Raw genomic sequence first — 26,272 nt, 5'->3', positions numbered from 1 at the left:
AAAATTCAAAGTTAATTTTACTTAATTATTTCTTGCTTTATAAAGACATTCTAAATAACAACAAAATATAATATTCAAAAGTATAAAATGTTTTCAATAGTATTATTTAGACTTAAGTACTTATAAAATTAATCAGACCACCAATAAAATTTAATAATTAGATTTATTTAGACATTGTTGAGATTAACAGTCTATCAGTGTTAGTAATTATGATAAAACATATATTCACAGTGTAATAAGTCTAGCAACAATATAACAAAAATGAAAAAACATTTATTAGTTTTTCTATTTTATAGAATTTTATTACTGTAATATCAGACATCTGTTCTAAGCTGTTAAAAAACTATTGTTAGTTTATTTATTTAACCTAATAGGAATATTTCTCTTATCATATATTTCTGAAAGAAATAACAGATATAAATAATAAATAAAACAAATTAATTTAATTTAAAATGTACTGAGTAAAATAGATAATCATAATTAACTTGTTTCTTTGAGTTAAATTTAAAAGTGTTACAAAAATTCTTTAATTGAATATTTTTGATGGCATTTATTTGAACTTGAAGTCAGAGTCAAAATAACAATTAAATAATTCCATTATAATAAAACTAAATGTTTATCTGATTCAATATTATGAAATAATAAAACATTACTAAAGTCTAATAGTTTATTCAATAATAAAGTTGTTGGAGCATAAGTTCTACAAAAGTACATTGGATATCAAATATATTTAATATGTTATTAAAAATTTAATTAATATTAAACTTACCAAAAAAATAGGGAATATCAGTAAAATGATATATGAATTTTTTTTATCATACAATAACTTTAATAAACCGTTAATATGTTAATAAGTTAACTATAATAAATACCCCCATTCTTTGTATAATAAATTATAACAACAATTCAGAACAATTATATTGTTCAATAAACTTTGAAGAATAATAATTTTAAGTAATCATACAAAAAAGGTCATTGAAACAGATAATATATCTCTTATTCCAGATGATTTAATCAAACTATTTAAATGGAGGAGATACGAAAAATAATTAATTGCTAACTAGAATTTTTCAGAATTTATCTATAATAAGATTTAATTATTTATTTTTAATATACTCAATTTCTCTTATAAACACATTTATGGTATTTGTATTAGAGTTCATGGTAATGATAAAAAATAATAAAAATGAAACAAACAACAAAGAACAACAAATTAAAAGCTCTATCTAATAACTATTACTTTTTATTTAATCATTATAAACACTAGCATATATTTTACTTTTGTAAAATTGTTTACTATATTATTTTAATAAAACATATAGATTTTGGTTATCCTTTATTATCTTCAAAATAAATTTATTACGAAATCACATTTCTTTAATGTTATTGTCATTCTTTTATTGACTCTTTCAATACAAAGAATTGATTTATGTAATTTTCTATTTATACTTTTAAACAATTGATTAACATTAGAGTAAAAAAAGTAGATGTTCATATAAGAAAATATAGAATATCATTATTATTAATTAAGTTAAAGTATTCATATATTCATTAACTTTCATTATTTAGTATTCTCAATGACTTTATTTAGAGAGAATAATGATTTATTTTGTGGTGTATTTATTGATATTGTATTTTATCAATTCATTTAATCAATTCTTAATCTTTTTTGTTATTAAAAACAAGATTAAAATTATTTTTATAAAATATAAAAAAAACAAGTTGAATCAAGAGTATCATATCTTATTAACATAACGATATAATATCAAGTAAAAATATTAAAAATTATATAAATAAGTGAATAAATAATAAATAAATACTGAACGAAATATTTCATTTATAAATAATAAAAATGAGATATGAAAAAATGTATCACTTTCATTATCATATATCAATTTCAATACCAAATAATCTAGTCTAACTAATAAAATAAAAATAAATGAAGTTAAAATTAAAATAAAACAGTTAATTAAGTATTAATAGAAATATTTTCTATTGTTCCTTGCTCAGGGGAGACTAATCCCATCCCTGAGCTTAAAAGTATTTGTTCTTCAACTTTTGCCTTATTCTTTGCTTCTAGTTGTTGAACTGTGAGAATTTTCTTTTCTCATTTTTGATGTGGAATAGAGTATTTAAACATCCCTTATTTAAATATTCATTATTAAATTTCTTTTTAATTTCGATGGGTTTAAATTTCTTCTTCTTTGGGTTTAAATTTCTTCTTCTTTGGGTTTAAATTTCTTCTTCTTTGGGTTTAAATTTCTTCTTCTTTATTTTCTTATTTTAAGGAGAATATATAATTACTACTGTATTACTTTAGGCTAATATTCTTTTAGCCTCAACCACTTGACCCTTTTCTTTTGATAATCTTATGTTATCAAATAATACTTGTATTCTAACAAGTAATAATAACATCTTTACAAATACCCATTCGTTTATTGTCAATGATATTCTGTCATTGTAAATAATAAACACTGCTATTCTTGCAGTACTGGGTGAGATGTTTTTCTAACCAAACGCAACGTCATAACCAGTCCATAACTGGGAGGGATCGAGGGATGGAAATATTTTAGGGATCTGTGTGGTGTCTCTGACGTGCTACCTTCGAATCCCCGAAGTTAAAATTAAATAAAATAAATTAGAAATAAAATGAAGATTAGGTAACAGACATATGAGTATAAAAAAAATTGAAATTTAAGAAAAAAGAAAGCAAAATATTTATTAAAATATAGAAATTATTACTTTCAATATAATGAAATTTAAAAAAAAAAATAAACCTCATAAATTTAAAATAGAAATGATGTTATTGATAATAAAAGGATCTTGAAATTTAATAATAAAAAATAAAAATAACTTTTTGTCATAAGAAGAAATTAGAATTGTTGTGAATTTCTTTTATAAACCTATAATTAGATTATTGAAAACTTTGATAAAAATAATAAAGAACTATAAAATGAGAACTTTGAAGTGATTACAATAAAAAGATGCCTATTGATAAAGAAGTATACAAAAAGATTCTTGGTGAAATCATCAACAATACAAGAAAGGCATGTATAGATTTGAGTTTAACAGTTGAGCCAGTAAGTATTTATAATAGTAAGATGGGAGGATATCCATATTTTCCTAAAGGAATGGAATATCCAAAAGATGAGAATGAAGACCCAATGATTTTATTTGTTCAATTAAACTTTGAAGAATTACCAGAATTAGAGAATTACCCAAAAGAAGGTATTCTTCAAATTTTTATTTGTGGAACGGATGATACTATGGGAGCAAATCCTGACGATGTAAAAGAACAAACAAATTATAAAATTATTTATCATCCAACAATAGAAAAAGATGAAAGTAAATTACAAAAACTTCCCAAAAAAATTAAGACAATGATTGATAAAGAATTTGATGAAGATGGAGATATCCAATTAATGTTTTCTGGAGTTTTTAAAATAAATGGAAAAATAAGTGAGAACGTTGGTTGTTTAAGAGACGTTACTCAATCAAAACTCATTGATAAATTGGCTACTAAATACGGCGTTGAAACTAGTGACATTGAAGATTCTTTAATTGAAGATCCATCATTCTCTAAAGATGGAATGAGAATCGGTGGAAATCCAAGTTATATTGATCTTGATCCACGCTCAGAAGAAACAAAAAAATATGATACATTGCTTCTTCAAATTGATAGTCAAATGTATTCTAAAGATGAACCACATCACAACAATACTGAAGATGAATATAAAACTTGTTTTGGTGATGGTGGAATTGTTCATTTTTTCATTGAAAAAGAAAAATTATTAAAGAAAGATTTTAGTGAAGTTTTATTCTGCTTTGATCAATGCTAATTAATACAATCTTTTTCTTATTCAATTCTTCATATTATCTCTTCTTATTTAAAATAATAAAATGTAATATTTTTTTGTTTTTAATTAATAAAAATAATTTGTCTTGTATTCTATTCAAATTGTACATCAAAAATATAAATGTTTTAGTATTATAAAAATTTTATTTATTTATCCAAATCATATATTACAATACATTTATAAATAATTATTTTTATCTCATCCCCCACCCTTCTCTTCTTTTCTTTAAATTTTCTTGTTATTGATTTCTTCTAATATCGTTAAGAACTTTATACGATCTTCTTTATTTCTATTCTATTACTAGATATTTCATTAAACTATATTCAAAGTGATCTTTTCACGATAACTCATTAAACTAATTCCTCATAACCACTACTTCTGTTAGACTCTTAGTTTTATTAAAAATTATCTAGTCGTAACAGTTAAAGTATGTTTTACTCTTCATAATTCTTCTAAATCATTGTTTCCTTAATCACTAACTTTATTAAAAATAGTATTAATGTGTGTTAAACAGAAACAACAGTCTAATACAATATAATTCATTTCTATATACTTCAGACCTTCGTTGTCTCAGTTTGCCAATTCAAATGAAAAGAAACAAAAAATGATTAATCAGAAAATTAATTTTCCAATTTATAATCTTACTACTAATAGTTCTTTTTTTTAGAAAAACAAATATAACATTTTATTTAATATGTTATTTTATATATATATCATATATTTATCACAAAAAACAATAAAAATATTAATGTGTTAAAACAATTAAAATTAGAGACGACGAGGAAGTTTTTCTATATCAAATTTATGATTACCCACAGTCATTAATGGTACACCTGGAATCTTTCTTAAACGACGTTTTAAATCCTTATCACAAGTACATACAATATATATTCTATGTGCTGTTACTCTTTGTACAATACAATCATCTCCATAATGACCTTTGTGATCACAAGTTAATCTCTTAAAACGAGGATCACGAGCAATCTTTAATGCCATTTGGAATTTCTTTCCAAGTAACTCTAATTCTGCCATAACACAATCAGTGATACAAGGAATAACTTTAGCTAATAAACATCTCATTGCACCTTCAAAAATATCAACTTTCTTACCTATAGAAAATTGAATAAAGTTAGTATCAAGAAGGAGGTGATAAGGAGGACCTAAATTAGGATTGTCAGCAAAATATTTATACGACTCATCAATAGGACTAACAACTACTTGTTTAGGTGTTTCTTTTACAACTCCTAATTCTTTTAATTGTTTTTCACGCTTAGTTGGTTGTGGTTTTAAACATGTTACACTTTTTGGTTTCAATAGTCGTGGACGACCTGCTGCTTTAGGCATTAATGAATTTCTTTTGTCATAGATTTTTCAAAATTAGGGTTAATTTGTGTTATTCAAAAATTGTGATTATCAAAAAAATATGATGTTTTTTATTACAAGAACTTTATAATAAACTTAAAAGAAATTTAGAAGGAAAAAAATGAATGATACAAATCAGACAAATTTAAAAGAGACTGAGGGAAGAGGAGAGATTGTTTCATATTTATTAAGAAGTTCTTAGAAAAAAAAATGAAAAGTGCTGGAAAAAAGAAAAAGAACAAAAAGGTACTACATTTCATTTAAAGCTTATAAACATGCAAAAAGAGAACCTCTCTATAATAGAGATGTGGAAAAAAAATCGTTTTGAAGAACGGAGGATTGAGGTTGTCCAATACAAAAATCGACCTTTTATTCAAATTGATAAACGCCCACGAATTGATTTAACTAAAGCCATTGTTAGTAGGACAATAGAAATGGAAATACCAATAGAAGAAAGTAAGAAATCACTATGTTTTGAAGTTGTTTATGATAAACAATTTGTCTTTTTTTGTAAAGATGATGACATGGTTAGATATTGGGTAAATAAAATGGCGTTAGTTTCAAAGACACTTGGAGTGTTTGGGTATCCACTATCATGTGCAGTTAAAAAATCTTCATGGCGTTTTCCTATTCCAGTATTTAGATCATTACAATATTTATTAACACATGAAGGAAAAGAGTTAGAAGGAATATTTAGAACTAACGCATCTCATGTGTCATTGTCAAGAATTAAAACAATATTAGACGGTGATCAAGATGTTGATATGGAGTCATTTGATGATTGTAGAGTTGCTGCAGCAATATTAAAAGATTATCTTCGACAATTACCAGAACCATTAATCCCATATGAATACTATAAACAATTTATTGAATTACCATTAAAAACTACTGACCCAAAACTGTTTATGGAAAGTCTTCCTAAAATGAATCAAGATACTTTGTGGTATTTATGTAGTTTTTTATATGAAATTCAATTAAATGAAGAAAAAACAAGAATGAATGCATCAAATTTAGCCACATGTATTGGGTTAACTGTTTGTAGACCACCACCATTTGAAGGTGTTGATGAATTAATTCATACAAAAAATGCTATATCAGCTTTTGAATTTGTATTAAATAATTACGAACCAATATTTTTTTCTATTAAACAACGTAATGAAAAAGAAGGATTAATACCACCTGAATATCCATGTGTTATTCCACATCAAAAAATACCATTTTGTAGATTAACTGGTATGATTAAAACATCTATTAAAAAAGATTCTGATCTTCCTCAAGCAACACCTCAAGTAAGAACAAAAGCAAAACTAAGTAAATGCAACAGTGAAACAAACTTAACTCCAGCACTTGATATAGAAAAAAATAAAAATATCAGAGTTTCTGAAGTACCTTCAAATCCTAAAGAAGAATTAAATATTGAAAAATTAGATGAAGGAACAGAACAAGAAAAAGAAAAGGAATTAGAACATTGTGAATCACCAATTAGTGATGGAACAACACCAAAAATTAAAAAAGACCAAAAAGAAAAGAAGGGAAGAAAAGGAAGTGTTGAGGGAAATATTAATACACTAATTGCTAAAGGTTGGTCTAAAATGAAGTTTGAAAGAAAAACTACTACAAATTCTTCTTCTACCACAACTGAATCAAAAGAAGATAAAAAGAAAGATGAAACTAAAGAAAAAGACACAAAACCTCCAAGAAGTCCAAGAGGACCTTTATTATCATCTGGTTTTAAAAAACTTTCTCAAGAAAAGGAACATAAACGAAATGAACCTACAGAATTAACAGATGAACAAATACTTACACAACATATCACTGAAATGCAAATTAATCTTATTGAAGACTTAAAAAAAGAGTTGGTTAAATTAAATGATGAATTAAATAAAGTTAAAGCAGAACGTGATTATCTTAAAAAAAAATATGAACCAGAAAGTTTTATTGAATCTAATAAATATGGAATTACTACTGACAATCAAATTTCATTTACTCAAAACCAATTTATTGAAGAAAAACATGAAGAAATTCATACACAATCTTTTAATGACTATGAACACAATGAAAAAGATAATGAAATAAAAGATAGTAGTGAAAGTAGTATAGAAAGTAAAGAAGATAGTAAAGAAGAAAAGAATGAAAAATCTCCTTTATTAAAAGAAAATAATGTAATTCTTGAAAAAGATATTGAATCACATGAAATTGGAAAAAAAGAAGGAGAAGAATCAAAAGTAATATCTAGTTCAGGACCAGTACATCTTTTAGATGAAGATACTGAATTACCTAATAAAGAAGTTAAAACAGACAATAGTGAATAGAAATAATTGAGTAAAGTAAAACATAGTATATTAACTTCATCAAGAATTTATATTTGATCAATCTATATCAATTTTTGTTTGATGGTTTGGTTTTAAAGAAAGAAAAAAAATGGAATAGAAATCTAAAATAGAAAAAGAACTTAAAAAAATAATAAATTTCTTTGATGGTAAAATACAAAAAACCTTTTTGGATGAATCATAATGGTAATCCAATATTTTGTATGGACTCTCATCCTAAAGAACCTTTAGTAGCAACTGGTGGTGGTGATGGTAAAATTAAAATTTGGAATGTTAGAAGTTTATATGAAGATAATGTGGAAGATGTTCCTAAATTACAAGCAGTCATTACATTGGCCCATAATGTTAATTGTCTAAGATGGTCAAAAGATGGAAAATTATTAGCATGTGGTTGTGATGATTCATCTGTTACGATTTATAAATTATCTAAAGTAATGGATGAAGGTGCATTTGTCAATGAAACATTAATATTCAGAGAATATGAGCTAGTGTTTATATTACGTGGACATAATGATTCTGTTACAGACCTTTCATTTTCAAATGATGGAAAACAACTTGCTACAGCATCTTTAGATTGTAAAGTTATTTTATGGGATATAATAACTGGAAAACAAATTGGAGTATTAGATCATTCATTACCTGTTTATGGAGTTGCTTTTGATCCATTAAATATTCTTCTATTTTCACAATGTTCTAATGCAGCAATTATATGGAATGTTGCTAAACAACAAGCAGAAAAGAAGATTACAGAACAATTTAAACTTGCGTCACATTCAAACTTTTTTTTAAGACCAAGTTGGTCACCAGAAGGTACGCAATTAGTTATGGTTGGAGCTATTTCACAAAAGAGATATGTTGCGTGTGTTACACATAGAGAAATGAATGATGTGATATCATTTCAAGGACATAAAAATGAAGTTGTTTGTTGTAGATTTTCACCATGTCTATATAAATCAGTAAATTTTGATGGAAAGAAACGAGCATTTAGTTGTTTTGTTATTGGGGGATTAGACAATTCATTAAGTGTTTGGGTTGCAAGAAAACAAAATCAAGTATGTCATTTCTTAAATGTGTTTAAGGGATGTATCCAAGATATTACTTGGTTACCTGGAGGGTTAAGAATGATGGCTTGTTCAGTTGATGGATTTGTTGCATTTTTTGAATTTAATGAAAATGAAATAGGAGGAGAAGTTCAAGGAGAAGAATATTTAAATAAAACTATTGAAAAGTATATGTTAAATCAACAATCAATTAGAGAACCATTGATTCCTAGTGGAACAAAAAAACAAACTACACAAACTACACTTAATTTTTCAGGTGGTAAACTTACAGTTGAAAGACCTGTAAAGAAAAGAGTTCAACCAGAACTTGTAACTGAACAACCACTAAAAGTTGAGTTAGATGAAAAAAATCAATTAGAAAAGAAGTTGTTAGAAAGAGAAAAATTAGAAGAAAAAGCAAAAGAATTAATTGAATCAGAACGAAGAAGTGAAACAAGGAAGTCATTAGTAGAAGAAAGTAAAATTGAACGAGAAAAAATGAAAGAAAGAATAAAGGAACGATGGAGTGAAGAAGAAATAAAATCAAGAAATGAGAGATTAAGTGAAAAAAGAAAACGAGAAAGAAAAGATGAGATATTTGAAGATAATGATATTAAAAAGAAAACGTGGCAATTAAAAGAATTAGAAATATGTGATAGTATTAAAAAAAGTATTATGATAAATAAAGTTATGTATGATATTATTGCAGAAAGAAATAATGGAGAAAAAATTATTACTACTATTACAGAAGAACGGCATCATGATAAAAAAATAATTTGGTCAACAATTATTCCATTTAAAGTACGAAGTATTATTGCAACTGAAACTCATGTTTTAATTGTAAGTGAACATGTATTATATTTATTAAATATAGATACTGGTATTATGGAAACTAATCCTATTGTTATTACATTCAATTTACATAAAGCATTTTTAGATGAAAAAGTAATATTAATTGATGTTATGGGAAATATACAAGTATTAGATAAAGAATTTAAAAAAATATATAACGGAAGTATTAAAGAGTTATTAACAACGTTTGATTGTACAGAAGTTACAAAAGCTATTGTTATAAAAGGTGTTATACAAATAGAAATTAATGGAATGTTTTTTGCAATAGATGGAGATAATTTTGTATTAACTTCTATGGGAAAAATAAAACCTAACTCATCATCTATTGAAGAAAAAACAATTTTAGAATTAAATATTAGAAGTCAACTTAAATATGGTCTACAAAATTCATTTGATGGATTAATCAATTCATTTTTATCTCTTTGTAATACATCAAAAGATACAATTAGAATCAAAGCATTGCATGATACATTGTTTGAATTAACAAAAACACTTCCAAATAATTCATCATTAAAAAATAAATTAATTGGATTAACTGAAAGAATTACAGAAATATTTATTTCAATGAAACCTTAAAACTAGTTTTTAATTCGAATTTTTTTTTCGTTCCATTCGTATTTTTATTTTAGAATTATTTCTTTTTAAAGATTTTTATCTTTTTAATTTAATATCATTTAGAGATGAATCCATTAATCTTCCTTCTTTTAATTTTTATTTCAAATGCACTTATTCCATTATCAACATGTTTTGAAGGAACATCTACTTATTATACTTCATACACAGAGAATGGTGCTTGTAGTTTTGGTTCAATATCAACAACTATAAATAAAGGATATATTTATGCAGGAGCTTTAAATGAAGCAATGTATAATGATGCTATTCAATGTGGAATTTGTTATGAAATTGTTGGACCTAAAGGAGTTATAAGAATAAGAGTCGTTGATATGTGTCCTGCTAATGATGAGAATCCTAAATGTAAAGGAGAGTCTATTGCTTTTGATATTGCAGAAAATGGATTTTCATTAATTGGAGAAAAAAGTAATGGAGGAGCAAATATTACATTTAGAATGGTTGCATGTGATATCGATGAGAATATTAAAATTGTTTCTTCTAAAGGAGTTTCTAATAGTTGGTATAATTTTGTTGTTAAAGACCATATCATTGGATTAAAAGAAGTTAAAATTACTCTTGATAACAATACTTTTTATGAATGCAAAAGATCTAAATCAAATACTTGGACATTTACATCTTCTAATTTATTAACTACTCCATTTACAATTGAAATGACATCAATTAATGATGATAAAGTTTATGCAATTATTAATGATTTTACATCTGAAAAAGAATATCAAGCTTTTAGTAATTTTAAAATACCTTCTGATACATTTTTTGATATAAAAAATTTACAAAAACATAATAAAAATGATGATTCTGAAGAATGTTGTTCAATGGTTGATGAATATTCTGTTATTTATGACGATAAATTTGAAGGAACTTGGATCGAAAATTCTAATTCATTAAATTCACTTGATTTAAAATATGACAATGATTGTTATGAAGGAAGTTATTGTGTAAAAACAAATATGAAACAGTATGGTGCATTCCATTTCTATGCACAATATCCAGCTTCACTTCAACAGTACTCATCTTTCAAATTCTTTATAAAAACAAAAAAAGAATGTAAAGAATGTATTACTGTATTATGTGGAGATAAAAAGAAAATTATTTCTATCACACAAGCAGATGACTGGGTAGAAGAAATAATTAATTTTGAAGAATTAGGTTATACTAGTGATACTATCTCATCTTTATCTATTCAAAACAACCAACAAGACACTACTTATTTCTTTGATTCACTTTCATTAATTAAAAATCAAAAGGCACCTTCAACTGCAAAATGTTTTGATGAAAACGTTGTACCAAATTCAACAGCATCAGTTTATATGCTTTTTGTTGCAATTATTTTAATAAATTTATTATGACTTGAAGATACTTAATTAAAGCTTATTTGGTTATTTTCAGAATCCCTCATTTAAGAATTTTTATTATAAAAATTATAAAAAAACTATTAAAAACTATATTTCTTTTATCATTTTTATAAGAGAAGAAAACTAAAATAAACATAAAAAATCTACTTAAGAAAACTTTAAAAATAAATAAGAACTTAGAAAAAGAAGGTTCTCCTTGCTGTACCAATCATTTCAAAGAACTTAAAAAAACTGAGAAATGTTTGTAGAATATTCTTTGAAAAGGAAAAATAAGATTCAAAAAAATAAAAAAAGTCAATATCTTAAGGAAAAAAATTAGGTTTAATGGGTAAAAAAAGAAAATAATAGTAAGATTTATTAAAAAGAATAGTAATAACAAAATCAGAAAAAAAGGGATAAAATGAAACCAGAAGAACTTCAAAAATGTAGAAGTGAAAGTACAATGGGAGAATTTCAAAGTACACCAACAACTGAACAACACTCTGGGATTAAAAAAATCCCAAATGCTATAGTTGGGTATAGCTCAATGCAAGGGTAGTTTTTTTCTTTATTATGTCTTATCTTCTTATCTCTTTTATACATCATTATTTTGATGCTTTTAAATGTACTTTAGACATTTCAGTTTAACTATCTTCTTTGAGTTTACAAAAACTGTCTTATGTAATAAAACAAAGCATCTCATATTTTTAGATGGAGAAAAACTATGGAAGACGCTCATCTTATTACAGACTTATTAGAAGATAAAGGATTGATTGGAATTTATGATGGTCATGGAGGAATACAAGCATCTCAGTACTGTGCCAATGAAATGAAGAAAACACTATTGAATTCTCCTCACTTCCCCTCGTCTATTCAAGAATCTTTAACTGAAACATACCTTTCTTTGGACGCAAAGTTAAAGACCCCAGAAGGGTCAAAGATGCTTGCTGATATTTGTAAAACTGAAAATTACGACAACCAAATGTTGGTTAATGGAAGTTGTGAGGTTGCTAAAGATATTGGATCTACTGCATTAACTCTTGTCATTAATGAAAATGAAATAGTTATTGCTAATGTTGGAGACTGTAGATGTCTTTTATTGAAGAATGACAATGAAATTCTTCAATTAACTACTGACCAAAGACCTAATGTTAAGTCTGAGGTTGATAGAATTGTTTCATGTGGAGGAGTTATTCGAAACGGTAGAGTTAATGGAAACCTTTCACTAACTAGGGCTATTGGAGATCTTCAATTTAAGAAAGGAAATGACGTTAATAAATATATTATTTCACCAATCCCAGAAATCACTACATACGAGTTAGAAGGAACTGAAGATTTCCTTGTTATGGCATGTGATGGTATTTGGGATGTTTTAAGCAATGAAGATGTAGTTACAATTATTAAAGAAGGTGTTGAAAATGGTTTAAAGTTGAATGAAATTTGTGAACAAATCTTAAAGAAGTGCCTTTCTGAAAATCCTTATGAAGCCCCAGGTTTTGATAATATGACTTTGATTGTTGCTGTGTTTGACAGAGCAGAAAATAAATGGAGAAGATGCTGTCCTGGTGGAGATGTTATATCATGACAGGCTTCAAGCTATTTTGTTATTAGATTATTTAATTTCTCTTTTTTGTATTTTTAGACCTTACATTATTGCTTACACCATCCATAACATTTATAATTATGTTATAATCAGTTTTTGTTTATTTCAATAGTAACTAGTGTTTATCGTATAATTATTGGTAAAAGGTATTTTAGTTGTTTATAATAATTTATTTGTGTTTGTCATCTAAATAAAATCTTCTTTGTTTCTAGATTCTGGTTAGTTAACTGGGAAATAGTTTATTATTATTAATAAGACTAAAAGGGCAAGTGTCAGTAAATTCAACTGTTATTTAAAAACAAGACAATGGCTTAGTTAGAATAGGTTAAATGTATTAGCCTCTAGAAAATAAGATTTGTAGTGTTATTGCTTATGAGGAGTGAGTTGATTGAGCTAGTAAATAAATAGGATTTGATTAAAGGCAATTTGATAAGATTGGACCTTCTCATTTATTAATGTATCCTAACTTCAATATAAGAAAATGAGTAAAATAAGAAGAGATAAACCATACTTAATAATTCAATTTAAATGAAAGTAATTGTTACTTTGAACTGAAAACAAAAAATAATTTTTTAAAAGTCAAATAAAGATGAAAAGGATATTACTAAAACAATTTGTATCACTGTTCCTATGAATGAAATTAATGATACAGATAAGAGTATCACATAAGTTGCTGCACGTTCTTCTGCACGTTTAATCATTGAAATAAAACTTATTGATGTAATATATCCTTGTGTTATTCCAATAATTGCAGAACTAAGACTCATTAAAACAAATAACAGCAAATGAACTTTATTCACAATAAGAGAGGTAGACTGACCACCGTACTGTTTAACTATGATCATTCCTCCTTGGGATATTAAAGATGTTAATGTAGTAATTACAAATAACCTAAAAACACTTGCTGCCAACAAAGTTTTTTTTGATATATGTGATGGAAGAAAAATAAATAAACTTCCAATAACACATGAACCAGTGTAAATAATTGAGATGTTTTTCATCAAAAAAGTATAGTTATCATTGTTTTTATCTAATTGATTTGAGGCACTGATATGGTAATAAATAAACATTCCTGGATATAAAATATTTGAAGTTAGATACACCATTAACAATGATGCTACTTGGTGTTTTAAGTTAACAACAACTTCTTTCATTTCATCAAATGAAGAAGTTAGTAAAATTTTCATTTTATGCCACTGTGTAAGTACAAAACCATTTTTGACAACAAGGCTAGTTGGTTCAATTTTAATAACCTTTCTAAAAGGTTTAATGTAATAATAACAAAATACCATCAAACATAATGACCCAATTTCAGTAAATATTAACACTAACATCATAGAAACATAGTCCATATTACTCTTCCATCCTCCAACAAAATATCCAAAATAATCTAAAAAGGATGATAACATTGGTCCAGCGTTCGTTCCTATTATGTATAGAATTAAATGAAAATGTGATAGTAATGATGATATATGTAAAAATGATGCAAAATTGAAAGCAGAAAAAATTCCGTGAGCAAGTGCACAAATTGTTAGTATCGATATTTCTATTGGTGTAGAATAAGAAGCGTGTGCTTCATAAATCAATGGTAAAGATGGAGTAATGCCAATAGCAATAATGATTTGTCCAATAAGAGAAATAACTGCTAAAAGAAATAATGGATATTTTTGAAAAGCACTAGTAAATATTATTAATGAAATAACAGTGATAATATTTGAAAATGCTATTGTTAAAGGTAACGAATATATGAATGAAATATCTCCCATTAGTGTTCCCATATCATTTGTTGTTGAATATAATACTTCGCTGAGATAATTGAATGATATTCCAACTAAAAAACACATGACCTCTGTAATGATGTTTTGAACTAATGTAAGATGGCTACTCCCTTGAAACAAACCTATTTCTTTATTGTTAGATGTAGACTCCTCCATTAACCAATTAGATTATAACTTTTTAGTTCTTCTTTTTCTTCTTCTTTATTTTTGTCATATAAAACATATTTTATGTATTAAGATTTACTAATTGTTATGAATTGTTATTGGTATTAAATCAATTTTATGTTTAGACAATGCAAAGAGCAGATAAGTTTAAGACAATTCATGAGAAAAGAAACTACCGTTGTTTAATTTATGAATTTTGTTTTTATGTTTTTGATTTTCTTTGTTATTCTATTAGTGTTATAGAAATAATTTTACACTTAAGTTTTTTATCAGATTTCTTAATCATTTGTTTGAGCTTTAGTTAATTTTGCATTAATCAGTTTTTATCCCATTATTTTTATCTTTCTGCAACAGGTGCATTATTGCCAATAAGACCTTTATTAATGTTAACAACAAAAAAAAGAATCAGTACCATTGAGAGATTATTATCAGATTAAAGAAAAGAGTAAATGAATAATTATTTTTTTTTTTGGATTAATAATCTATTAATCATTCTAAATATCTTCAAATGAAAATGTCTTATATTTTTGATATAATTTGAATATTTTTATAGTTCAAATGATGATATAATTTTTGTTTATCATGGGTTGAATTGATTTATTTGCAGATGATTTAATGGATAAGCGTTATACTGATACAACTGAGTTAGGTAAAAAAAAAAGAGGAAAAAAATTTAATTATTTCATACCAAGAAGGATTGGTTTTGTAGTGTCATCTTGGTTATCAGGACCGATGATAACCTCATTGAAAGTGTTTGCAAAAGTAGGAACAAATCCATAAAACATAGCAAAGAAATATCCATTAATACCAAAAATAATAATTTCAGATGTAAATGCTAATGAAGTTAATATTAATTATAAGAAGAAATCAATGAAATACAATAAAATAACAAACTTGTATTGAAAAAGGAAGAATAGTCACTCATTAATAACATAAAAAATTCAAGACCAATAACAAGAATTGATCCTAAACAGAAATAAAGACTCTTTCTTATATTTTCTTGTCTTTTAATTGTTTTATAGGACATAAAGAAGATAAAAACAACCCACACAAAAATCACAGTTGCACTAATCACTGAAATAATATAAAAAAGTAATGCAATTGTTGTTGTTGGTTTCATTACAGCAAATGGATTATCTGTCATTCCCTTTAAATAAATTGATGCTGAAAATGAGAAAGAAAACATCATAATTAAAGTAGTAAGAACAATAACAATCCATTCAACTTTTTTATTTAATAAAATTCCTTCTTCCTTATAAATGTTAATTTTTTTCTTCTTTTATTATCAAATTATCATAAAAGTAAAATAACAAACAATTCTTAATGATTGGAAGAAAGCTATTACGAAAAAGACTAAATACCCAAGAAATAAAATATTCATTATTCCATGAAATATTGGGAAAAATGCTGATGAAATAGCAAGTGATAATAAGTCAAGAGGATCATTATAAACAAGTCCAAAAATCATTAATCCTATGTTTAAATATTGTTGTTTATCTAAATCTCTTGGATAAATTCTTTTAATAATTAAATAAATAAAATAATAAATAATATATCCTGAACATATTGTTGTTAAAATGATATTATAAACAATTCTCATAATTGAATATGATTTATTTCCATATACTTGGGTTAAACAAATATTAGAAAATGTATTTTTTGGACCATTAATAGTTACTTCAATTTTTTGTTCATTTTTCATAATATATGGTTCATTAATCCATTGAACTATTCCACATTCTCCATTTCCTCCATTATAACATTTAATACTTGTATTAAAATCTCCTCCTTCCCAAAAGTTCCATATTCCTTTTTCATTATAACTTAATATAATATTTGTATTAATCTCAAGATATAAAAATGATGGATGATTATTATCAATATAGTTTTTATGAAGATATGGAGTAAAATATAATTTAGTATATCTATTCATAGAATCAAGTCGTTCAAAGTTAAAATAAAATGTCTCTCCTAAATTTGGATCAATTCCTTGACATTTATTAATATCATATTCATTCATTGAATTATCATTACATTTATATGCACATTCTGTTTTAATTGTATATCCTTTTGGACCTATATTCATTAAATTAATTTTTTTCTAGTTAAATAAAATATATTTCTATTAAACAAACCAAATAATTGAAGAATACTTCCAATTAAAATAGCCCCAATAATAACTGAAGGAATAATAATCATATCATAAACTTTAAAATTATCAATTCTCAATTGGATTTTCATTAAAGCACTAAATTAATTAAATTCTTAGTTTTTCACTTTCTTCTTTTTTCTTTTCATACTTTTATATTTCTTTTTCATTATCTTTTTATGTTTTTATATTTTCATAACCTTTCCTTCTTTAAATCATTTATAGTTATTTAATTCTCTTTATTCATCTCAATAAGTTTCTTAATTCAATAATTTATTCTTTTGATGTCTTTGATAGTTTTAATATTTTAACAAAAATCTCTTCTAAACAAACTACTCTACAGAAATCAACTGTAAAATAATAACATATTTTTAAACCCTTTTTTTTTGTTTTTAAATAGATTTGATATTGAAACACAAAAATTTAACAAAAGAAGAACTACAAAGCCATTATAATATGTCTGATAAACGATACACTGTTTTTCCTACTCGTATGCAATTAACAACTTATAAAGGAAAATTAGTTGGTGCACAAAGAGGTCATGACTTATTAAAAAGAAAAACAGATGCATTAAATCAAAAATTTAAGTCAATTCTCAAGAAAATTATTGAAGTTTGTTAATTATAAGTTATTTAAATGATTTAATAGTAGAAAGTCAATTATTTATTAAATAGGAAAAAATGTCAATGAAAGATTATATGAAAGCATCATCATTTTCACTTGTATCAGCTAAATATACTGCAGGAGAATTTTCTCATGTAGTAGTACAAAATGTTAAGAATTCAACATATAAAGTTAAATTAACACAAGAAAATATTGCTGGTGTTAAACTTCCTGTCTTTTCACAATCTCATCAAGAAATTAGATTACAAGATTTGACAGGTTTATCAAAAGGAGGACAATCAGTTGCTAATGCCCGTCAACAATATCTTAAAGCACTTGATTCATTAGTTAAATTAGCAAGTCTTCAAACTGCTTTCTTAACATTAGATACTGTTATTAAAATTACTAATAGAAGAGTTAATGCATTAGAACATGTTGTTATTCCAATGACTCAAGCTACAATAAAATATATTGAAACTGAATTAGATGAAAGTGAAAGAGAGGAATTCTTTAGATTAAAACTTATTCAAAATAAAAAGAAGAAAGCCATTGCTATTAAAGAAGCTAATAAAGAAAAAGAACAAAAAGAACTTAAAGCACAAGGTAAATTAAATAATTCTAAACAAGAAAAACCAATAGATCTTATTGGAGAAGAAGATGAAGATATTATTTTTTAATTGAAGGTTAAAAAAATATAAATTAAAAAAAGAAATGAAATCAATAAAAATTCATTTAATTTAATATTTAATTTAATATTATTAAATAAATTAAAAGATAATTAATATGAATAAATCAAATTAAATTAAAATAATGTTTCTTTAATTAATTAACTTTTTATTATTTAATTTTATTATTCGTTATGAATGGATTTTATTCTTTCTTGTCTTTTATATCCTGCAGAGACAATTATTTTTCTTCCATCAATTTCAAAATTATTAAATTCAATAATAGCAGCATTTTGTTGTTCTTTATTACTAACTTCAACAAATCCAAATCCTTTACTAAATATACGACTTCCTTTTTTATAAGAAACAACAATAGCCTCTTTTGGTTCATATTTTGCAAATAATTCTTTTAATTTTTTATCATTAATTGAATATGATAAATTTCTAATAAAAAGAAGTGTTTCTGATAATTCATTATTTTCTTCAGTTTTATTATCATTTGTATCATGTTGATAATCCTTTTCTTTTCTATTAAAATATCTTCTACTAATACCTCTTCTTGAATACTTAAATCTTCTTTCATAATGTCTATGATTTTCTTTATGTTCTTTTAGTGGTTGAGCAATTTGGATATGAAGCTTTCTTCCCATAAACTCAAGGTCATTAGCTGCAAGAGCTTTTTTTGTTTCTTCTTCTGTTTCATATTCAACAAAACCAAATCCTTTAGAATGTCCTCTTTGAGTCATTAAAATACAAGATTTAATCTTACCAAAAACTGCAAAGTATTTTTCCATTTCTTCTTGTTTTGTTTGAAATGAAAGGTTTGATACATAAATCTTAGTCATTGCTTTGAAGTAAAGATCTCAATAATATAATTTTATTTTATAGATAACACAAATAATTTTATATTTTTAATGTTTTTAATTTTTAGTTCCATTTATGTTTTATAAAACTAAAAAAGGAAAATGGATGAAGAAAAGAATAAAGTACAACAACTTCTTGAAGAAGTGAAGTTATTAAATGAAAGAATTAATATTCTTCAATTAAAAATAGAATTTCCAAATGTACTTGATGCTATGGTATATTTAATATCAAATAATAATGAAAAACTTCAACAAATATATAAAATTTCACAAGAAGATATTAAATTAACTAAAGAATATATTGAGGATGCACTAACATATACTGAACTTTATAGAGAAAATATTAGCCCATTAATTATTGCATGTATAGCTCGTTTAAGAGAAGAAGAAATGATTTGTTTAGAAGAAATCATTATTTTAATAAATTCAAAGAAGATAGAAGAAGAAAAAGGAAAAGAAATTATTAAACTAATAGGAGAAAATAAAAAGAAATTAGTAGAATTTAAAATGGAAATAAATAATAAAGAAGAAAGAAAAGAAGAACAAATAATACGAACATTTGGAATTGAAAATGATATAGAACGACCTATTTCAGCACAGAGTATTGAATTTAAACGACTTGAAGAAAGACTTCAATTTGAAAATATTTCAACATTATCTCATTATGTTACAAGACAAAATCCAAGAGTAGTTTATTTTGAAAAACAATTAAATGTAACTCAACTTATTAACTCAATAAATGGAAAAGAAAATATTATGTTAATTTGTAGAACAACTAATAGTAATATTTTCTTCGGTATTTATTGTCAAAAGAAAATAATTAAAAATTCTTTTGGAATAGATGATCCTTCATTCTTTATGTTTGTTACTAATAAAAAAGATTTATATTGTTTTATTAAAAAATCAGTTATTGGTTCTACTTTTATGATATCAGATAAAAAAGAAAATAAAATCATTGAAGTAGATAAATGTTTCTCAGTAGCATTCCAAATAACTAATGCTTTTATGAATACTAAAGTACTTAAATGTTCATTTTCTAAAGAATTAAATAAATATTATATAGAAAAAGATAATAAAGAATTACCATTTAAAATAGGAAATTCTATTAATTATGAAGTACTTTCAGTTTATGCTCTTCAATGGAATTAAAGAAAGAATAGACAAATTTAAAAAAAAAAAAATCATTTCATTTCTTAAATATTTCTTTTCACATTTTATTTTATTTCATTTTTTTGTTTTAAAAATTTTAAAAGAATTAAATAAAAAAAAAAAAGAACTTTAATTGTTATTATATTGTTATATGAGAAGAAATACATTAAAAAACTATGGATTTATTAAACCAAAAAGTAGATTTAATTTACTTCTTCTCGAACCTGGAGAACAATACTTAAATGACTGTGCATGTACGTATATTGATAATAATAGACAACGAGAAATAATAGGAACATTAAAAATATGTTCATTTTCAGTATTTTTTGCATCAAATGAACAATCATTTCCAATAAGAAGAATTAAATATAAAGATATAAGTAATATTGATAGAATGAATAATAAAGATATAATTATTATTAGGTCAAATAAATATACAGATATGAAAGAAGATAATATATTAAAACCATATACATTAAATGAAGAAGAAAAAGAACATAAAATAGAATTAAAATATGTAAATTTTGAAGAAATATATCAATTAATAAATAGAATGTATAAATTAATTTTAAATGGAGATAAAGAAGATATATATGAATATAGTAAAGAATATATTCATTCAAGACTTAATACATTACAACCAAATATGAGTATGTTTAAAAGAGTTGATGAAAAAATATTAGAAAATTGTTTTGCAACACAAATATTACCATTAATGGAAATAGCAGGAAGATTCATATTAACACAATATTCATTTTATTTTATTCCATATGTTGAAGAATCTATTGTAACTAAAAGTGGAGTATTAAGTGAAGTAGTTTATTTATTTAGAAGAAGATATATTATGCAACATAATGGATTAGAATTTTTCTTTCAAAAATCATCAACGTTTATTGTTTTTGAAACAAAAGAAGAACGTAATAAAATAGAAGAAATAATTTATAAATCTACAAAAATTAAAATTAAAAGTGATGATGGTTCTCAATTTAATGAAATTATAAACAAATGGAAAAAAAGAGAAATAACAAATTATGAATATTTAATTTATCTAAATTTTATTGCTGGAAGAAGTTATAATGATCTTACACAATATCCAATATTTCCTTGGGTATTATCAAATTATTCTTCTTCTTCTATTGATCTTAATGATTCATTAAATTATAGAGATCTTTCTAAACCAATTGGTGCATTAAATCAAGAAAGATTAGAAAAATTAAGAGAAAGAATGTTAGAAATGACACCTCCTTTATTCCTTTATGGAACACATTATTCAACACCTGCATATGTTGTTTTCTTTTTAGTTCGTTTAGTACCTGAATTTATGTTACATCTTCAAAGTGGAGTATTTGATAAACCTGATAGAATATTTAGTAGTATTGATGAATGTTGGAAAGGTGTATTAAGTCATACAAGTGATGTAAAAGAATTAGTTCCTGAATTTTATTCAAATATTAATTTTTTAAATAATAAAGAACATGTTTATTTTGGGTTTAGAACTACTCAAGATCTTATTGATGATGTTAAATTACCTAATTGGGCTTCTTCTCCTCAACATTTCTCTCAAATAATGAAAGATGCTCTTGAAAGTGATTATGTTTCTGAAAATTTAAATAAATGGATAGATTTAATTTTTGGTTATCTCCAACGTCCACCTGCTGCATTTGATGCTGATAATGTTTTTTATCCTGCAACTTATGAAAATGATTTTACTGATCCAACTACTAGTGGCTTTAAAGATCAAATTCGTGAATTCGGTCAAACCCCTGCTCAACTCTTTCAAATACCTTCTCCTGAAAGAAATTCTTCTCTTCAAATTAATTACCCTCTTCCTCCTATTCAAGCCATTGATCTTAATGATTCATTTGATTCGACTCCTTTAAGTATTATTGATTTTAAATGTTCTACTACTCCGAAAACTCGTCAAGTCATAGAAATCAAAGGATTAGATAAACCTCTTATCCTCGAATCAGTTAACATTGACTTGGATGAACCAAAACAATTCTCTCAACCATCTACTTCTACTAAATATCAACAATCTGAACAACATAAAACTACTTCAGGATTTTTCTCTTTTAAAGGATTCTTTAGTGGAAAGAAATAATTAAATCTTTGTTACTTTTCATTATTGTTTTCTAATTTTTATTAAAATCTATTTATTTTTTATTTTAATCTTCTTGTTTTATTTATTCTCTAATCTTATTTCTTTTCTTTTTATTACTTATTAAAATATCACAATGAATATGAATATTTCAAGTAAAATAAAACAAGAATGAAATATGAACATTTTTATATTCATCATTTCATTCATTGGCAGATGAATGAAATGTTTATATTCATTTATTGATTTTATTTTATATTCTTTTTTAGTTTTCAAATAAATAATAATGAATAAAAATCATTTCATTTCAATTACAATGATTCGTTTTGGTGTGAAATATTCTGGAAGTTGTTTTCTGCAAAGTGCATTTTATATTCCTTTATATGAAAATGAATGTTGTTTACAATATGATTCTGTTTTATTATGTTCTTTATAAACATAAATATCACTCTATCACCAAATACAAACAAATAATCATGTGGTTGACTATCAAAAAAATGCATACTACTGATCCTTTAACATCAAATTTATTCATTCATTTGATTCTATCATTTGATTCTAATGAAAATAAAAATGAATTTGGATCATTTATATAATGACTAATTTCGTCAATTTTTGCATTAATATATCCTCCAAATTTATTTCCATTTGTGTCTTCAATAATAATTATTATATGTGCTTTATTTATTATTCTTTCTTCAAATACTGATGTATTAACTTTACAATTGTCATTGTTTGAATCAAATAGTATATTGGATACTTTTCTATTTGCCCATTCTTCTAGTTGTTGAATTATTTTATCATTTAACGTTTTATGTTGATAGTATTATTCTCATTATTTGTATTGTTTGTTGTTTTTAATGTGTTTTATCTTATTTTAAAGTTCAATAATGATTATTGTACTTAATTTATAATTATAGTCTTATTTTAATTAATGGTTTATTTAATACTAAATAGATTAACATCCATTTTCAAATAATATCTAAAACTTATGAAAAACTTTTATATAAAATAATGAAATAATGTAAATATGAAATAAAATAGTTTTATCTTTTGTTGTTTCATTTCTTTATTTATTATTCTTATTCATTGTTAATTTCATTATTGAATATTATAATTATCATTTCTCATTTAAATTATTACAAAATAATAAAAGTTGAATTAGTATATAAACACGTTAATAAATATTAAAACAAAATATCAAATGATTAAAACTATCATTTATTTATGATTTATTCATTATCTTATTCATCTTATTTTTTCATTTATTATTTCATTATAAATTAATATATAATTATAGAAGTATTTCAAAACAATTGTACTGATTTGATAGAACAAAATAAACTAACAACACAATCAAAGATATTAACAATGCATATTTTAATTTCATTTTTTATCAAATCGTAAAATAAAAAAGATGAAAGAAATTTTTAATTATTAAAATAGAATAAACTATTATATTTATTTCCTCTTTTTCATCATTTATTTTTTTTTATAAAATGAAATAACATAACAATTTCCACCAATAAAAATCAATTAAATATTAAAAACCGTCATTTCTAAAATTGGGGGTAACACCATTCTTCATTATAAAAGATCTTCATATCTCAGTTGTGAACCATTGACAATGGCAACATCCTCAGAATTTAGTGATAGTTTCTGCGATAAAAAACCAGAAAGAGAGCCAGAACAAACTGATGAAAAACCAATAGATATATCTGTTATACCTGATGCTCATAGTGAAGAAAGTCCTAAAAGCGTAGATGAAATTCAAGCTAAAATAAGTGAGGTTCAAAAGATTATCAATGAAAAACTTAAAAAACTTCAAGCACTTTGCCGTCCACCAGAAGATCAAAAACTTTGCCATCCGCCAGAAGATATTTCTCAAAGTGACACCTCACAAATAAAAAAAGAGTATTTACAAAATGTTAAATTGTTAAATGAATTCTTTATTAAATATAATAAAAAGACTAATGGAATGACAGATGGAACTGAAAAAAGAAAAGACGTTATTGTTGTTGCTGATCCAAATGAAAGATTTGTTGATATATTTCATGGTAAACCAGTGAAGTTATTCTTAGATACTCTTAGTAGTTATAAAATTATATTTCCACGTATCCAATATTGTAAAATACTAAATTCATCAACAAATACATACAAACAACTTTTTGGACAGAAAGATTTTGGTGTATTTTGTGTTACTAAGTATGGAAATGTTTTTGGTATATTCTTTCATTCTGTTAAAATACTTAGAAACCAAACCTTTGTTTGTAATAAATCTGCTTTATTCATTATAAGAAGAAATGGAATGAAAGAATATGAACCAATTGTAAGTAAAAGAGAAAGTGATATTTATTTTGTACTTGGGAATGATAATACTGAAGATGATTTATTGATAACAATTACTAATAATATTGGATATGGAATACAATTTTATAATAACACAGTTAGTATTATTGGTGATATTCAAAATGTATTTAATGAAATAGAATATAATGGTATGTTATTAAATATAAATGATAACAACGAATATCTAGAAGAATTAAATGAATTAAAGATTATGAAAATTCATTCAGATGATGATGGAAAACAATCTTTAATTGAATGATTTAAAATAACAACAAATGGTTATTATTTTTAATTTACTAAAAATGTTTTAAATGATTAAAACAATAATAATATTCACATAAAAATATCATTATTTGTATTAATTTAAACTATATCATTTATTCATTATATTATTTATATACTTTCATTATCATTATATTTATTTATTCATTATTTATATTACTATATCATTTTCTATCAACTTCTTTTTATTTCTTTTCTTTGAATTTCATGTTGATTGTTTTTAACACTATATATAATTATTATCAATTTATATTAATTATATTGTATTTGTTATACGAATAATTCATTCAAATGATTATATTCAAATGAATGAATTCAATATTTATTTCATTTAATTATTAAATTACAAAACATATTTTAAAGATTATTAATAACATTCAATTTTGATGATTAAACAATAAAATAAAAGAAGATCAATTGAAACATTAAATCATTTATAATAATACACAATCAAATGAATAAAATAACAATATATTATGAAGAATTAACAAATTTGATTATTCATTACTCTAAATTAATTATAATAACACATCATTATAATAATCAAATTTAAGTAAAACAAACAATAAAACAATATATTACACTATTCAACATTCACAAATTTAAACAAACAATAAATATGAATGATAAATGAAACAAACCAGTTGTGAAAATAGATAATAATCAAGAAGAGTATTAAATTAATAAGAAATGATGATATTTGAAATTGATCTATGAAACAAAAAGAAATAAAACAACAAAAGATTAACAATGAAAATAGAATATCCAATATTTAAAAATAAACAATTATTAAATAAAAATGATAAATTGAATATTTATTTGAATACTAAGTCAATTAAATTTGAATTATTTGTATCAAATAACATAGAATAAACAATTTTAAGATAATGTGAATGTATTTTTCTTTATGAATGAATAATATTCTTATTCTCAAACAAAATAATAAAACATTAATAATTATAGTATTTAAATGTTCAAATTTGTTTGAAATGTGTATAATATATTTCAACAGAAAATTAAAAATTGTTAATAAACAATTAAATAAACAATTAAATAACTATAAATCATATTGAATAAAACAATATAACATTGATTTATTATTGTTTAATAATACAATATTTAATATCAACAATTAATAAATTATATTGTTAATTTAACAA

General features: G+C 24.0%; 13 protein-coding genes across 13 annotated transcripts, besides 46 other annotated features; 9 read left to right on the top strand and 4 right to left on the bottom strand.

Moving 5' to 3' along the window:
* The first annotated feature begins 142 nt into the window (after positions 1-142).
* Positions 143-170: a sequence feature (AT_rich).
* Positions 171-414: 244 nt separating this feature from the next.
* Positions 415-454: a sequence feature (AT_rich).
* A 268-nt stretch (positions 455-722) lies between these two features.
* Positions 723-764: a sequence feature (AT_rich).
* A 310-nt stretch (positions 765-1,074) lies between these two features.
* Positions 1,075-1,115: a sequence feature (AT_rich).
* A 571-nt stretch (positions 1,116-1,686) lies between these two features.
* Positions 1,687-1,718: a sequence feature (AT_rich).
* Positions 1,719-1,789: 71 nt separating this feature from the next.
* Positions 1,790-1,819: a microsatellite.
* Positions 1,820-1,826: 7 nt separating this feature from the next.
* Positions 1,827-1,854: a sequence feature (AT_rich).
* Positions 1,855-1,922: 68 nt separating this feature from the next.
* Positions 1,923-1,958: a sequence feature (AT_rich).
* Positions 1,959-2,611: a repeat region.
* Positions 2,612-2,619: 8 nt separating this feature from the next.
* Positions 2,620-2,797: a microsatellite.
* Positions 2,798-2,826: 29 nt separating this feature from the next.
* Positions 2,827-2,853: a sequence feature (AT_rich).
* Positions 2,854-2,984: 131 nt separating this feature from the next.
* Positions 2,985-3,839, top strand: EDI_035210 (uncharacterized protein; the record flags this gene model as incomplete). The annotated part of the gene is made up of 1 exon (XM_001739509.1): positions 2,985-3,839. One exon carries the CDS (start codon positions 2,985-2,987, stop codon positions 3,837-3,839), a length of 855 nt encoding a protein of 284 aa, XP_001739561.1.
* A 44-nt stretch (positions 3,840-3,883) lies between these two features.
* Positions 3,884-4,054: a sequence feature (AT_rich).
* Positions 4,055-4,514: 460 nt separating this feature from the next.
* Positions 4,515-4,607: a sequence feature (AT_rich).
* Positions 4,608-4,625: 18 nt separating this feature from the next.
* Positions 4,626-5,201, bottom strand: EDI_035200 (uncharacterized protein; the record flags this gene model as incomplete). Its single annotated transcript, XM_001739508.1, has 1 exon — positions 4,626-5,201. One exon carries the CDS (start codon positions 5,199-5,201, stop codon positions 4,626-4,628), a length of 576 nt encoding a protein of 191 aa, XP_001739560.1.
* Positions 5,202-5,494: 293 nt separating this feature from the next.
* EDI_035190 (uncharacterized protein) lies at positions 5,495-7,531 on the top strand (the record flags this gene model as incomplete). The annotated part of the gene is made up of 1 exon (XM_001739507.1): positions 5,495-7,531. One exon carries the CDS (start codon positions 5,495-5,497, stop codon positions 7,529-7,531), a length of 2,037 nt encoding a protein of 678 aa, XP_001739559.1.
* A 164-nt stretch (positions 7,532-7,695) lies between these two features.
* EDI_035180 (uncharacterized protein) lies at positions 7,696-10,017 on the top strand (the record flags this gene model as incomplete). The annotated part of the gene is made up of 1 exon (XM_001739506.1): positions 7,696-10,017. The coding sequence occupies one exon, from the start codon at positions 7,696-7,698 to the stop codon at positions 10,015-10,017; it is 2,322 nt and encodes a 773-aa protein (XP_001739558.1).
* Positions 8,983-9,176: a microsatellite.
* Positions 10,018-10,056: 39 nt separating the features above from the next.
* Positions 10,057-10,112: a sequence feature (AT_rich).
* Positions 10,113-10,121: 9 nt separating this feature from the next.
* Positions 10,122-11,423, top strand: EDI_035170 (uncharacterized protein; the record flags this gene model as incomplete). The annotated part of the gene is made up of 1 exon (XM_001739505.1): positions 10,122-11,423. One exon carries the CDS (start codon positions 10,122-10,124, stop codon positions 11,421-11,423), a length of 1,302 nt encoding a protein of 433 aa, XP_001739557.1.
* Positions 11,399-11,421: a sequence feature (AT_rich).
* Positions 11,424-11,478: 55 nt separating the features above from the next.
* Positions 11,479-11,542: a sequence feature (AT_rich).
* A 287-nt stretch (positions 11,543-11,829) lies between these two features.
* EDI_035160 (protein phosphatase 2C, putative) lies at positions 11,830-12,993 on the top strand (the record flags this gene model as incomplete). The annotated part of the gene is made up of 2 exons (XM_001739504.1): positions 11,830-11,963; positions 12,120-12,993. The coding sequence occupies 2 exons, from the start codon at positions 11,830-11,832 to the stop codon at positions 12,991-12,993; spliced, it is 1,008 nt and encodes a 335-aa protein (XP_001739556.1).
* Positions 12,994-13,583: 590 nt separating this feature from the next.
* EDI_035150 (uncharacterized protein) lies at positions 13,584-14,945 on the bottom strand (the record flags this gene model as incomplete). Its single annotated transcript, XM_001739503.1, has 1 exon — positions 13,584-14,945. The coding sequence occupies one exon, from the start codon at positions 14,943-14,945 to the stop codon at positions 13,584-13,586; it is 1,362 nt and encodes a 453-aa protein (XP_001739555.1).
* A 686-nt stretch (positions 14,946-15,631) lies between these two features.
* Positions 15,632-17,153, bottom strand: EDI_035140 (uncharacterized protein; the record flags this gene model as incomplete). Its single annotated transcript, XM_001739502.1, has 4 exons — positions 15,632-15,789; positions 15,849-16,206; positions 16,270-17,030; positions 17,090-17,153. The coding sequence occupies 4 exons, from the start codon at positions 17,151-17,153 to the stop codon at positions 15,632-15,634; spliced, it is 1,341 nt and encodes a 446-aa protein (XP_001739554.1).
* Positions 16,465-16,510: a sequence feature (AT_rich).
* Positions 17,039-17,084: a sequence feature (AT_rich).
* A 62-nt stretch (positions 17,154-17,215) lies between the features above and the next one.
* Positions 17,216-17,300: a microsatellite.
* A 259-nt stretch (positions 17,301-17,559) lies between these two features.
* Positions 17,560-18,383, top strand: EDI_035130 (vacuolar ATP synthase subunit D, putative; the record flags this gene model as incomplete). Its single annotated transcript, XM_001739501.1, has 2 exons — positions 17,560-17,715; positions 17,778-18,383. The coding sequence occupies 2 exons, from the start codon at positions 17,560-17,562 to the stop codon at positions 18,381-18,383; spliced, it is 762 nt and encodes a 253-aa protein (XP_001739553.1).
* Positions 18,379-18,517: a microsatellite.
* Positions 18,431-18,558: a microsatellite.
* EDI_035120 (29 kDa ribonucleoprotein B, chloroplast precursor, putative) lies at positions 18,557-19,216 on the bottom strand (the record flags this gene model as incomplete). Its single annotated transcript, XM_001739500.1, has 1 exon — positions 18,557-19,216. The coding sequence occupies one exon, from the start codon at positions 19,214-19,216 to the stop codon at positions 18,557-18,559; it is 660 nt and encodes a 219-aa protein (XP_001739552.1).
* Positions 18,770-18,825: a sequence feature (AT_rich).
* Positions 19,217-19,236: 20 nt separating the features above from the next.
* Positions 19,237-19,301: a sequence feature (AT_rich).
* A 35-nt stretch (positions 19,302-19,336) lies between these two features.
* On the top strand, positions 19,337-20,383 carry EDI_035110 (uncharacterized protein; the record flags this gene model as incomplete). Its single annotated transcript, XM_001739499.1, has 1 exon — positions 19,337-20,383. One exon carries the CDS (start codon positions 19,337-19,339, stop codon positions 20,381-20,383), a length of 1,047 nt encoding a protein of 348 aa, XP_001739551.1.
* Positions 19,663-19,784: a microsatellite.
* Positions 20,104-20,138: a sequence feature (AT_rich).
* Positions 20,277-20,311: a sequence feature (AT_rich).
* A 32-nt stretch (positions 20,384-20,415) lies between the features above and the next one.
* Positions 20,416-20,474: a microsatellite.
* Positions 20,475-20,529: a sequence feature (AT_rich).
* Positions 20,530-20,534: 5 nt separating this feature from the next.
* Positions 20,535-22,484, top strand: EDI_035100 (protein FAN, putative; the record flags this gene model as incomplete). The annotated part of the gene is made up of 1 exon (XM_001739498.1): positions 20,535-22,484. The coding sequence occupies one exon, from the start codon at positions 20,535-20,537 to the stop codon at positions 22,482-22,484; it is 1,950 nt and encodes a 649-aa protein (XP_001739550.1).
* Positions 20,881-20,957: a sequence feature (AT_rich).
* Positions 21,316-21,351: a sequence feature (AT_rich).
* Positions 21,820-21,854: a sequence feature (AT_rich).
* Positions 22,485-22,516: 32 nt separating the features above from the next.
* Positions 22,517-22,553: a sequence feature (AT_rich).
* A 7-nt stretch (positions 22,554-22,560) lies between these two features.
* Positions 22,561-23,270: a repeat region.
* Positions 23,271-23,481: 211 nt separating this feature from the next.
* Positions 23,482-23,524: a sequence feature (AT_rich).
* Positions 23,525-23,554: 30 nt separating this feature from the next.
* Positions 23,555-23,606: a microsatellite.
* Positions 23,607-23,698: 92 nt separating this feature from the next.
* Positions 23,699-23,773: a microsatellite.
* A 132-nt stretch (positions 23,774-23,905) lies between these two features.
* Positions 23,906-23,948: a sequence feature (AT_rich).
* Positions 23,949-23,961: 13 nt separating this feature from the next.
* Positions 23,962-23,982: a sequence feature (AT_rich).
* A 126-nt stretch (positions 23,983-24,108) lies between these two features.
* EDI_035090 (uncharacterized protein) lies at positions 24,109-25,089 on the top strand (the record flags this gene model as incomplete). The annotated part of the gene is made up of 1 exon (XM_001739497.1): positions 24,109-25,089. One exon carries the CDS (start codon positions 24,109-24,111, stop codon positions 25,087-25,089), a length of 981 nt encoding a protein of 326 aa, XP_001739549.1.
* Positions 25,090-25,109: 20 nt separating this feature from the next.
* Positions 25,110-25,164: a sequence feature (AT_rich).
* Positions 25,165-25,178: 14 nt separating this feature from the next.
* Positions 25,179-25,289: a microsatellite.
* Positions 25,290-25,339: 50 nt separating this feature from the next.
* Positions 25,340-25,486: a sequence feature (AT_rich).
* Positions 25,487-25,508: 22 nt separating this feature from the next.
* Positions 25,509-25,584: a microsatellite.
* A 295-nt stretch (positions 25,585-25,879) lies between these two features.
* Positions 25,880-25,933: a sequence feature (AT_rich).
* A 115-nt stretch (positions 25,934-26,048) lies between these two features.
* Positions 26,049-26,084: a sequence feature (AT_rich).
* Positions 26,085-26,124: 40 nt separating this feature from the next.
* Positions 26,125-26,269: a sequence feature (AT_rich).
* The last annotated feature ends 3 nt before the right edge of the window (positions 26,270-26,272 follow it).

Source organism: Entamoeba dispar, genomic scaffold (assembly GCF_000209125.1).
Source record: "Entamoeba dispar SAW760 scf_1105229462205 genomic scaffold, whole genome shotgun sequence".
NCBI lineage: Eukaryota > Evosea > Mastigamoebida > Endamoebidae > Entamoeba > Entamoeba dispar.
The sequence above is the reverse complement of the archived record's forward strand: the minus strand, read 5'-3'. Positions and strand labels throughout refer to the sequence as shown.